The 13775-nt window shown below is 34.6% G+C and overlaps 1 protein-coding gene across 4 annotated transcripts in view; it reads right to left on the minus strand.

Moving 5' to 3' along the window:
* The window catches only part of LOC121408906 (active breakpoint cluster region-related protein-like), an 83088-nt gene that overhangs the window by 41277 nt on the left and 28036 nt on the right, over positions 1-13775 (minus strand). For all 4 annotated transcript variants that reach the window (XM_041600617.1, XM_041600614.1, XM_041600615.1 and 1 more), the window contains exons 4-6: positions 10460-10645; positions 6395-6545; positions 1786-1838 (exon numbers count right to left, since the gene is read on the minus strand). In XM_041600617.1, the coding sequence (XP_041456551.1) occupies positions 1786-1838; positions 6395-6545; positions 10460-10645 (390 nt within the window). The remainder of the gene's footprint in view (positions 1-1785; positions 1839-6394; positions 6546-10459; positions 10646-13775) is intronic.

Genomic DNA, 13775 nt, shown 5'->3' on the forward strand with positions numbered 1-13775 from the left:
GATTTAAACCTTTAAAATTTTAATTTAAATCTATTGAGATTTGAAAACAAATCTTTAGGATTCAAATTAAGTAGAGTTTAAATGGTCACTAACCATTGTTAATCACTGAAGGACTTTATTCACTTCAAAGATGTTTGGAATAAAATTCTGCTTCTAATTACACAAAACGTTCATATTTGCAAGTGAGAACATGACCTCTATTGAGGCAGCTGGTGAGAAGAGCAAACTTTTGGTTTCTATGTGTAAATTCCTGATGGGTTGTAAGCCCACTCCTCGCTCACTGTCTGCCTCCACAACTGAAACTGGATTTCCAGGGCTCATACAGGAGATCTGCTCATATTCATTTTAGAACAAGGCATGATCTACAGAAGAAACTATGTTGGATTGGCATTAATATAAGAATGCTACAATAACACAACTTCATTGGATTGGTTGCTATAGTATTGACAAGAGCTTGGATTTATTGATGAATGCAAATAATAGGTGTTACTAGGTGAATTCCATGATCCCAGAACAAAAACATACAAACTTTATATCAAATTTACAGTATTTTAGTCATATTTTATTTAAAAATGAGTCAAATTCCAATGGTCAAACTTAATTGATAAAGTAATATTTTCACTATAAGACACTCATCTCATTGATACTCCTCGGGATGGGGAGGCCATGTGAAGGGGGAGACAGATGATGAATGAGATGATGATTACAATGATGATGATGATGATAATGATGACGATGAGGATGGTGGTGGTGGTAATGATAGTGACATGGCCATGACAATAATGACAATGACAATAATAATGACAATGATGATGATGATGTCTTGATGATGATAATGGTATCAAGAAACAAATGACAAAGAGACAAATGACAAAAAGGCAAACAAGAAAAAGAGAAACAAACAGACTGACAGACGGATATAAAATTATAAAGTGAAACAAAAGTGATTCATGAGACAAAAAAATACATAAACTAGTGTGAGCAACAGTCAGAGATAGGAGGAACCTGAAAAACTTTTAAACACTTATTCATCATCTCGTTACGCCCTCTCAAATTACTTTTGTTGCACGTTTGTGACTCAGTCCACCTTCCACAGCTGTGTCGTGACAAACCAAACGTGATGGATGAGTTTTGGTTCACCTCAGGAAAATTATTATGTTTTAGACGACAAACATTAATGAGGCTGCGAGAACCATTATTCCAATTTCCAGCTTGAGTGCACATCATGTAGTGAAAGTTCAATAATAAATGTGCAAACCTATTGAAATGAATAATTAGCCTACCGCTAATTTTTTTCTTTATGTGGTGTCTAAGTTGCATCGTTTTGATGTGTAGCTTTTAAAACAATTTGTCATCAAAGAATTCCATGTTCCTTGTAAATGTGAAAATATGATCTCTGAACATTTGTCATGTATCCGATTTATCACAATAAGACTGAAATTGAATTATATTAAATTGAATTCAATAATTCTAATATTTGATATCCATCATTTTACAGGTCAATAGGTTACAAATATAAAGAAATTAATCACGAGCATTCATGAACTCGAACAGAAAAATGTCAGTGTTATAGGTTTTTACAGGCCATTATACTGACAAGTATGTTAATATATATTATGGAGTCTACTCACAAATTTCTCTGTGTCTAACACCGGTGAAATTATCAATTCTGTAACATCTTTTAAACCATCATTTTAATAGATATTGATGACCTGAGACCTCTAACAAAAAAAACGGTATTTTGGTGACTACTAGTGAGTATGTAACTTGTGAAGGAATACTTACATTGAGTATCATTGTTAGCTTGGTGATCCCTTGGAGGGGGCTATATAGCATAGCTGAAAATGAGAACAAAGGTAGAAGAAAAATGACTATAACCAGTCATAATAAACATCATAATATCTCTTGTAAATTTTAAAGAAAAAAAAGACATATCAGTATACCAGTAATGTTTTAAAATAAAAGTATAATTACAAGTATCTGAGATTATGCCACTAATCTTAAATGATTACATTTAACATCAATACAATAAAATACAGAAACTGCCATCAATTCTTAATTTTAATTAAAATTTATCCTAGTTACACATGGGGGAGCACAACCAGGACCTCTTTTGTCTTCTTATAAGGCATCCCTCATCCATTAAAGCGAGGCTTAAATCTTAACGATACTGAGCCTAGTGTATCAATCTCTACAAAAATAAGGAGAGAAAACTTGGCACAGAACTCTATTTTTATTCATTGAAAACGGCAGAGGGGCCTCCTGTTTCACACTCCATTTTTCCTTCCGTCTGGAAATCAAACGAGCTCATTAGATCAAAAGCTTGGCATTCTGGCAAGAGTTTAATTAATTATGTCCCACTGTGCATGCTTTATTAGCATGAATAGCACTTCTATTATCTCTAAAATAGAAGCTATTAGATACACGCATCCAGGATAATAAGCCGGATTATTTGGTAAACATCGTGCAGCTGCCCAGAGTCAAAGAACAATGAAGCTGGATTTATCATATTGATGTAATTTACTTCAATTCATGTTATTTTTTAATTGCTCCCATCTCATATAAAGGGAGCAAGTAATTTGGATATATAACACATTCACCCTTTGAATACCGAATTTAAATTGGATTAATACAGATGGAATGACTATGAAACTGTTTCATGGTTTTTTTTTAAACTATTTCTTTGAATCCTGCTTTCTTACTATACTCTTGATGAGGGTAAATTTTCTACATATAATTTTGCACTTGAGCCATTAGTTAGCTTCTGTGGCATGCAGGTCAGGAATCTGATTGTCATTGTTCAATTTGACTTTAAACTGTGTAATTTAGTGACATTAACAGTGGTAAATGTAAAGTATATACATAGTTGTAAAAGGTGTGAATAAAGTATTGTCACATTCATTGGAGAAAAAATTTCTTTAAAAAGCCCACTGCAAAGAAATGCTCTTCAAATATCCTTTCACTCACAACATTAAGGAATTACTGAAATATACAGAGAGAACTGTGCACTCCCGTGCTTGCGTCTCTTTGTCTTAACTAATAGCATGGAGTCAATTCTTTATCCTTTGGCATGTATGGAACAGCACACAACACATGTATCATAACTTGTATTCCCATTTGATCACTTTGAGCCCACTTCTTCAACAATTCAATCTCACAACTTGAATCCCAAAAATGGAATATACATGTATTTCAAACTAGATACATTCAATAAAGGCCTCCCTGTTATCAAAATGAGTACCCCAAACTCAAAACAGACATTCCTCACAATTTTTCAATTCCTCATTGAATAAAGACATCCCAGGAGTAGATCACGTGGTATTATAAAATGTATTCAATTTTCAACAATTATGACTAATATTCACTCACATATATTTGGCTCAGTTCTAAATTTATCGCAACCTTGGCACAGGGGTTTGTGCAAAGCTCGAAAGAGGCTCCTAGATTAGATACACCGTATGCTAATACCATCTTTCATCTTTTTGTAAATTCTTTAGTCTAAAGGACTAATGGAGTACTGAGACAAAGCAGTATGTTTGTCTTGTGACACAAAAATTGAATACTTCTACTAAGCATTCCTTGTCCATTCATACTATTGGAATGACATCCACATGTTTTAGTTGATACGTGCCTCTCTAATTATTTGCACTTTTGTCTTTGAAGGATTCAGACCTTGAAAATATATTATTAGACTAAATAGAAATTAAAATGAAATCAATTCTATATTAAGACTACAGATTACTATCTTTTATGTTCTTTTTTTAATAAACAAATAGGTCCTTCATAATTTCAATATATGTTTAGATTTATTAATAGAATTTCAGCTCTAGTTTTCCTGTCTTACACCAAACGACACTATATGATCTGCTGTGATCTAATATTCAAATAAATTCCACCAGGATTTGATATGAACATTCCAACCAATAAGATTTGTCCAATCAAATTCTTGATTTGGACTTTACTCCTACCTCAAAGCGAGAAGGAAAACAAAATTCTGATATCAGTATTCTTAGCATTATGCCAAACTTCAAATCAAATTATTTTACTTCTTGGAATTTTCAGCCAAAAGCGAACTGTTAAAAAAATCATAGGAAGTCTGAAAAGGAAGTAGGGAGAAAAATATACACCTGGAAATTATTATCTACCAGAAAAACTCTATAAACCTACAGCAACACAATTCAAAATGAGTGAAAACATGCATAGAGTTCTTATCAAAACTATACAGTTCAGACCTTTTCAAATGAATTACGAGCAGCAAAAGAAGTTTATCTAATTTGGACGCATCATTCGCAATCATCGCCGCAGCTCGCCTTACGATATCCCCCTAATGAGAGCTACAGAAACAAGATAATTATTCATAAATAACCTCCGGCTTACGCATCTTGCAATGAATCAAAACCAGAGTGGTTGGCATCAATTATCAGAGAGGGAAAACATGGGACTCTGACACCACACTCAAGATTGCCTGGGGATGCTTGGGGGGAATCCTCTAAATTAGTATCATATCAAATTTATTGGACAGTAATATCCTAAAGTGGATGAGCAAATGTTTATGAAATCATAAATTTCTGTTTCAAGTAATAGTGGCATTTATCTAATCAAGTCCAAAATATCCTTGTGGTGGTTAAGTAATATAATCTTCAATATATCTTTTATCACATTTAAATTTACTGTATGGCAATCATTAAAATAGGTAAATGAGGAATGGTTAAGAAATAACACCCAGCTGAAAACATACCATTTAAACAGTCAGAAATCAAAGCCTCTCTATATAGTTGTGGCAAATCATCTACCAAAATTTTATCATTTTCAATATAATGCAGATGTAAGCAGTCTAAAATGTACACAAAGTTATTTATTCATGCAACAAAAAAATGTTAACAAAGATCTATTTATATTTTATAAACGAAACACTTAAAATTTTAAAACTCAATACTTTTCAAACTCTTTTATAGAATTATTCAAGCGATGATATTTCAATTGTACGTCTAATAAGCTGAAGTTTGAGGTGATCATTGTTATCCACATGAAGATGATTTCATCTCCCACAAAATTTAAAAACACGAGGCCATAATAATACTATGCTACATGTACACTATGATGCTGTATCTGCTATAAATAAACTTTAGTATTGCCGTGTTTTCCTGTTTGAAGATCATTTTAGTGATAACTTTATCGAGATGGAAATACCTCTGGATGCTATCTATCCTTTGTAGCCCCACTCCTCTCATTTCAGGAAGGGGCTTGATTTTACTACTTCTCTTATATTCTTTTACCTTATCTTATCTCTTCCTCTTACTTCATATCCTCTTTAGAGTAACATGTACCTACTGCACCATCTATCCCATTCATATACTCCAGCTATCAAAAAACATTAAAGGGGAAGTTCACCCTGACAAAAAGTTTATTGTAAAAATAGCAGAAAAAATAATAAAAAATATTGCCGAAGGTTTGAGAAAAATTCACCAAATAATCAAAAAGTTATTAGAATTTCAATTATTTGATTTGTGACGTCATATGCGAGCAGCATTTCTACATAGCGAATGGTAAAAAATCAATGAAATGTCATTTTCTCAGAAAATTGAGAATGGTTTTCACTGTAACTTTTGTATATCAATAGACAAATCATTTCACACCCGATCATGATAAGAAAACAAAATTAAGTCATCAGGAACCATACAAAATTTGAAATTCATGCATTTTATATTACATAACACATGGGGCAGCTGCTCGTTTATGACGTCACAAATCCAAAATTTTGAACTCTAATAACTTTCTTACTTTTTAACGGATTTTCCTCAAACCTTCACCAATATTTTTTACAATTTTTTCTGCTATTTCTACAACAAAGTTTTCTTCAGGGTAAACTTCCCCTTTAAATAGTGCGACTATTTTATGAATTTCATATATTCAATGGCATTTAATATCATTTTTCATTCTCCTTATATTACAGCTATTTGACCCAGAATATTGCAATATTACTCCATATTGGGGCAATAATGTGTTTTGAGGCATATTATGAAAGAGGGTTATGGAAAGTGGTTACCAATGTGCACCTGTAATATTACTGTAAAATCTGTAATCTGTAATGTTGTGGGATCCTCCTCCTCCCCTCTTCTGTAATGAAAAGCCACCTGATTTTGCTGTAATATAGTTATCATATTCTGCTTTTTATATAGGGCTTCATGAATTGTATCTAAGCATTATGCAGGTATTATATTACCCCGATGCCCTCTCAAGGGGTGCATTTCATGAAAGAAATAGTCAGTGATTTGTTTTACTGACAAATGTTATATGCTACTGAAATCCTTGCTTCTGATTGGTGGAGAGCAAATTTGTCAGTGAAAATCACTGGCGAGAACACAAAAGAGTGACCCATTCTAACGAGACCTACCCTCTAGAGTATACATCTCTCCCGATTCCAGTTTGAGTGCCTGCTGGGCAATGTTGCGGAAGAGCTCGTTCTCGGTTTGAAGGCGTTGTAAGGTGCTCATGGCACGCTTGTAGTTGGCGATGTATTCTTCATGGATGTCAAAATGGCTTGCCTGTGGGGGGGTGACAACCAAAAAAAAAAAAGAGACAGAGGGTTATCAGGGTGGAATATCAAAAAGCAATTTGCTGGCACTGGGGTGACGGGCGAGTGATAAATAGTTATGACGTGCACAGGAAGAAGTTACCATTCATGCGTACTGAAAGGCCCGCTCAGATTACAAAAGTCTATCGGTATTACAATGATGTTTTCATAAGAGGAGTTTGTAATCTTGTCTTTGGTTGAAATCTTATTATTGAGATGGATTGAAAAGTCAAAATATATAAGAGTTTTTTATACTCGAAAAGTTAATTCAAAATTAAGAGTGAAATTGAATCAGGATTTCCACAAGTGCGGTAATGATAATGGACAATGCCACCACTAGAATATTTGATAAGTTGATGCTATTGGGAAGGAAATATCAATTTATCCTATTGATAAAAGGATTTCAAAAATAAAGGCCACAGAAGTCTATAAAGTAGGAGGCATTTATTTGAACTATAAATCGATATAGTGTTTATTGTGACCCATATAACGATAGATATCCTGAACATATCATTCATTCATGTCATATCCTGAACACACACAACAAAACAAAACTATGTAACTCCTAAATGATGACATGATTGTGCAATGGTATTGCAGAAATTAAACAGAAATAACTTTTTACAGTTCATGAATATTCTACCTCCAGGATTATACTCACATGAGAATGGTCATTTACCTTATTTGGAAATATGATGTAGTATATGACATCATAGTACCCTCATCGTTTCTGTTTTCATAATTTCCTTTCAAATTACTTAAACGTGCACAACAAGGACAACGCTCGACCAGTTCCCTGAACTTTGCCAGCCTTAATATTCCCAGATATCAATGGCTTTCCAGAAAACCTGAGCTCGGAACAATCAGGCCAATTTCCCTCCAAAACAGAGCATCTCGACTTCATATTTAATTTTGGTCCTCCATGAGTCATCCCTCATCCCTTGAAACTAATCAAACAATGATAGCACAACCCCACTGATATTGTTTATACCCGGAAAATATTGATATACCTGTTTTCCCTTCCCGTCTTTTCCCCCCTTCCTCGTTTCTGAAATCGACCATCTCTTTATCCAATTACATTCCAATCAAGGACTGGTCTAAAACCACAAAATATTATCCTCCGAATGAGGTATCTAGCTTTGCGGTCCATTGCATTAAAACATTTTTCATCTAGGTCCCCTCACGCTAATTAGGGTTTCCTCTAACGAATGAGGGTAGTGTAATGATCCAGACCATTTCTGTGAATTTAAGAAGGGGTATTCTACAAAATGGAATCATGCCCTGCATCAAGACGTGCACAGTTTGCACACAGTATACATTTTGAGAACAATCATATTCTTCAGTATTTTGGACTGAAATTGAATTGAAAGTTTGCTGAGAGACAGGAGAACTTTTTAATAGACATTATAATATTACGTTGATAATGATGATGATGATGATGATGTGACGATGATGGTGATGGTGAAGATGATGATGACGACGACGACGACGATGATGGTGGTGATGATGGTGATGGTGAAGATGATGATTATGATGATGATGATGATGATGGTGAGGAAGATGGTGATGATGATGGTGGTGGTAGTGATGGGTGAACGATAATGATGATAATGCAGATGACAACAACGATGAGGATAATCTTGATGATAATATGGATCATAATGACACCTTCTTTAAACTAGTTTTTCTATCTCATCACTCATTTATCCTCAAAGCTTGGTTGAAAGGAATTAATTCTCATTCCTCCCCCTGAACGATATTATGTAATGATTGTACATAATGAGATAATGCTCTTAACATGTACACTGGCATCATAAATATTAATAATTATCAGTCTCCCATCCATCTCTGCACCATCAATTTAGAATTTCACGGTTTCCATTATTTAGGACAGTCTGTGGACAGAGACTATTTTTCTGTGTGACAGTGACCATGCTTGGTATGGAGGACTGTCATCATATTTACAAGTGGACTTTTCTCTCTTTTGTTGATTCAGCCTATAATCATGGGAATCAAGGAAATTGGAAAAGAGGGAAAATGAGAAAGGAGATTATAGCGGAGGAAAGTTAGAGTGACAAGGACGGAGAGAGAGAGAGGAAGACAAAGAAAAAGAGAAATAGAGAAAGAAAGGAAAAGGAAGCAATAGGAGACGAAGTGAGGGAAAGTTTAAAGTGAGAGATAGAGAAATGTAGAGAAAGAAAGAAAGAGTAACAGAGAGACAAGGAGGAATAGAGGGGGCAAAAGAGGCACACAGAGAGAGGAGGAGAAAGAATGACAAGGAGGCAAAAGGCGATAAAGTGAGATGGACAAACTCATTAGTAGAACAAAGAGAAGAGAATGACTGACACACCGGTCCCATCACCCTCATCATCATCACCAACTCGTCTGGTATGACTTTAGGGAGGAGGAAAGTAAACGAGGAACAATACCCCCCTGATGCCTGTAATGAGTGACTCACGGAATCTCACCATTTATTGATGAACGCCGGGTTGCCGATTTCAACAGACAACACACGAAGGGTCCGTAATTTCATCATCAAAATTGTCTTTTGTTTTTTGTTATATTTTGCCAGGCAGATGATCCTGCAACTAAATTACAATCATCTCTCTCTCTCCATCATACCACTGTGACTCAGTTGTCACACCTATTTGGGCAATACCCTAAATTTCAGTTTTGTTTTAGGTTTGAAATGAACAAAAGGCAAACTAGGGTATGTCATCACATATATTTTAAGAGCTGACTACAGTTTTATCTGCAAACAAGTAATTTAAATAATACCACGAGAGGAAAATGAAGAATACATGTATATTTATTTCAGTTCATGACTCAATGAAACATTACTTCATTTTACATCCTCTTCTTCTTTTGCTTCTTATTTTTCCCCACTTTTTGAATAAATTATATCTTAATATCTTTTAGGTTTTCCTTCTCCCCTTTCTCTTACTTGAGTTTCTGTTTCTTACAATCCTTCTACCCTCACATGAATTGAAGTCATTTGTATAATAGACATGTCCACTTCTGTCTATTCATGTTTGTCTGTCTCCATAACTGATGTCAAGGTATGTTATATTGGGTTCAGTAATCCATGTCTGCCTGATATGTACTTCTCTCCCCCCCCCCCCTCTTACTATCATTTCCATTTAAAAGTAACATCGGGTTCAATAACACATTGCAACACCCGCCTAATCCAGCCAGCCAGCTAATACACCAATTACCTCCCGCCAAATAGCTCAATAGCCGGGCATGTTGGTTCATTAATCTAATTGATGCCAAAGCTCAGCGCATAGTCCAACGTTAATAACCAAACGAATTCACTTTACGGCCAGCGGCAAAGTCAGGCATGTGCTAATTCTACGAAAAGCGCAGCTTGGCTCCAATTTGTATATGAGCACAGAGCATAATTATACGAAACATGTATGAATATTACACTACACGTTGATGAAACTGAGTACACATTATCATCTATGGGTGTAGAAGTTCATTAGTCATGGCATTATTAATAAAGCTAACAAACCTCAGACAATCTCTAAAAGAGTGGACAATATATAGAAAAAGTTTGATTGATTGTGGAATATATTAATGAAGTTGAATGAATTTTAAAGAAGGTCTGCATGCCCTATATTGCAGTTCTTTGTTAAGACATTTATGAACTTTTTATCATTTTTTCAAGCCAGAAGAAGATAAATCTTTGAAATCCTTGGGATAGTAAAAGTCAAACTGCTGAACAAACTACACTTATTTTAACATCCTATTTATTAATATCATATCTGTGTTGAGGACAGCAAAAACAGAAACAAAATATTAATCATGAAAATGCACTTATTGAAATGTATCGCAACATTAATCAAGTGCAACTATTATGATTTCTGAATTATTGTTCTTTACCAGAAGTTTAAAAGAGTCTCCCTGCATCTGTTCCGGAGTCCAATGTTCCATCTTTGGTTCCATGTGATGGACAAACTGACGATGAACATTGAGGAGTTCAGGTATCCTAAAGAACATGGTGTCATATTCTTCCTCCGTCATTACAGGTGTAGATGTGCTGATGCTGGCTTTGAAAGTCTTCATTACCTAAGATGGAGAGAAAATGAAAAAAATCAAATTAATTTCATTCAAGCAAGTCAATCATATGAGGGGGGAATGATAATACTGGCTATGAATATCTTTGATATCACATAGTGATAGGGGCTCAGAAAATGATAAGGATTTCAAGGAATCGTAATTGTATTACTTTTTATTGAAAGTGCCATCAAGGCATTGGATCAAATGCTGCACATGACTGATTGTTTCAACAATACCCACACATAAAATATTAACTGACAACAATCATTTCAAGGAAAATAAAAAAAAATTATTCAAAAGTGATGACTGAACAATATAAATCTGGATCTCCTGAAAGTAAATTCAATCTTTGCAAGAGGGCAATTTAGTCAACAATTTTGAAGAGTATAAAGGTCACAACTTCATTCTTTTTTAATTTGATATCAATCAATCCAGAATCTAATCAGAAATTTAAAGGGGCAAGTATACCACTATTACAACTTAATCTGTCAATTTTAAGATGAATGATTAAACATTTGTCCTGAAAAAATTTGTATTATCCATCAATTTAGCCATGCATGAATATATGCAAGCAATTGCATTTATAGAAAAGAGATGTTCAGATAAAGTGATGTTTAGATACAGCGTAGTATAAAATTTAAAAGGTCACTTTGTACATCCTATAAGTATTACAAATTATCTATGAAGTACCTCCACACATTTATTGTAAACAAAGGTAATCACTTGACACCACTTTATCACTTTCGTTAATCCCTCTCCAAACTCTGAAGAGTTTTTTCCGTTTCTCAGTCATTTTCTCCCCCTTTCGAGGCGTCACACCTCTCTAGTTACTTTCAGTCCTCTCCATGAGGCTGAGTCATCTCATAAAACATGCGTCAGTTGAGCGCCTAAACACTTGACCCAAACGGCTTGCCGCCTCGCAGTGACAATGTACTGTTAGATACAAGAGGACGATGGTCTCTTGAATGCAGTCATAACAGGGGAGTCATTAGCCAATGGTTTGAATAATCACAGAGTCTGTATCTCTATGGGATAATCAAAGCAATAGTGCATGATCCTGTATGTATGCAGAGATAGGAAGATTCACTCTCAGATACTGATCATTGGAGATCATGTTGCAGGCTGTTGTGACCATATTCAGCAATAAGGGTACTTGTGCACACTTGTTGTCAAAACTGACCTTTGAGAATTTGACCCCATCAAAGACATCCACATAGTTTAATCAGAAAGGATTTTTTTTATATCTATAACACATTAAATTCAATTTTGATAGTCAAACTTCAACACACAAATTCAAATGTCGAATTCCCCGATATGTGTACTGCAGGTAAAGGCACACTTTTGACAGTGTAGGTCACAAATAGTGATTGTTTTGTAATGGTATCAAATTGGCAGAAAACTAAATACATGAGGCATATGGGAGAAGTTATGAATTATTGTCAATTGTGTTTTCTTTTACAAAGTGAAATAAACCCTGTGCCATATTTCTTAACTTTCATCCCTCAGATTTAGTGAATGCCAGTGTATTAGCAATTTTTTTTTATCTTTTGAGTAATCAGGGTATGTTTTCCTTTGTGAGGGCATCGATTCATTGTATATAAATGTTGAAATCACTATTTCACTAATTAACCATGTAGATGGATGTCTTGTTATGAATAAAATTTATCTAAATAACAGTGACTCAGAAAGGCACATATAAATGTACGCATTTATACTGTTGAGAGAATGAAAATAAAACGGAGATTTATTCATTTTGGGAAATGACAATTACCAAACATGGTATGAAATAATATTCACAATCAGGAATACCCCTATCATCATTATATATATATTATAATTCAGCAATTTCAGCTTTAGAAATGAAGTCATTCATCATTAAATGATGAAATACTAATGAGTAATTTTTACCTTTTTCACTTTTGCAAAGTTGCAATATCCTCCAAGTACTTACCTACACTTCCCTGCCAAATACTACAATAGTTGTAATCTAAACAGGGAATCCCCGGATCATACAAAATGAGAAATTTGCATGAAGGTGGTTTAAAAGAGCATCACTGGCACAGGGGGAAGGGGGCAAGTGCCCTAGGTGCCACTTATGGGGGAGGGGGCAAATAGGGGCAAATATAAGTGAAAAATGTGAAGACCTGAAACCTGAATCTACAGAAACAAGTTTTGGAAGGGGTACAACTTAAGCACTAGATGTGGGTACCAAGCTTCCTATATTCTTCAATCATCCTTGGTTCTTATCCCCTTCTTCCATCTTTATCTCTCGCCCTCTTTCTATATATTTCATCCCCACACTCATATCCTTCCCCTCCCTCAATTCCTCTCCTCCCTTATCAATAAGCAGGAAAGGTGACTTGAGATAAATCGGTTTCAAAATGCTCTATGCCCCTCCCATTCAGGAGATCCTAGATTCACTTTTTTTATTATCAAAATAAAAAGTGAAAGAAGATACATGATCTCCATAATAAAGTCAAGAACCTCTTATTGTGACTTCCCACCAGGATCCAACAACAATTCATTTGAAATGCACTTTTGATTCAGTAATTCTGTGTTTTGAATAACTATTTTAGATTTGCATAATAATGACTAAATTAAAGACATCACAAATTTAGCACAATGCACAATTTGTGATCTACCAACACAAACATCTCCATGTTTAACCAGCCTACACGTAAATGATCCCATTTACAATTTTTTTCTTTAAAAACCTGCATTTTCAATCTAATATTGGGAAAATATATGTGCACTTAATAGCTTAATATTCACATCCACATTTAAGGAGCTACATAGTGGAAGAGCTGAAACTTCACTGATGTTTACATTCTCTAATTAGTGTAATATACTACTGTGCAACATAACACAAAAACCAAGCACACTACTTTATAAATACTTCAGACTCTTGGACGATTTGTACTATTTATAACCAGCTTTATTTTCCTACTGTAAAAATTCCTTCTTTTATATTTGTTCACTGATCCTACACTGACAAGCGAACAATCGGGAAAATAAACAAACAAAACAAATACACACCAACTCATCCAATAACACAAATACACAATGCTTGAAATGTCCACTAAATGGTAAAAAATACTGTTCAGAATGAAAGCAAGCCAGCAGAGGAAATATTTCGCTT

The sequence above is a fragment of the Lytechinus variegatus genome, chromosome 2, assembly GCF_018143015.1.
Source record: "Lytechinus variegatus isolate NC3 chromosome 2, Lvar_3.0, whole genome shotgun sequence".
NCBI classification, from domain to species: domain Eukaryota; kingdom Metazoa; phylum Echinodermata; class Echinoidea; order Temnopleuroida; family Toxopneustidae; genus Lytechinus; species Lytechinus variegatus.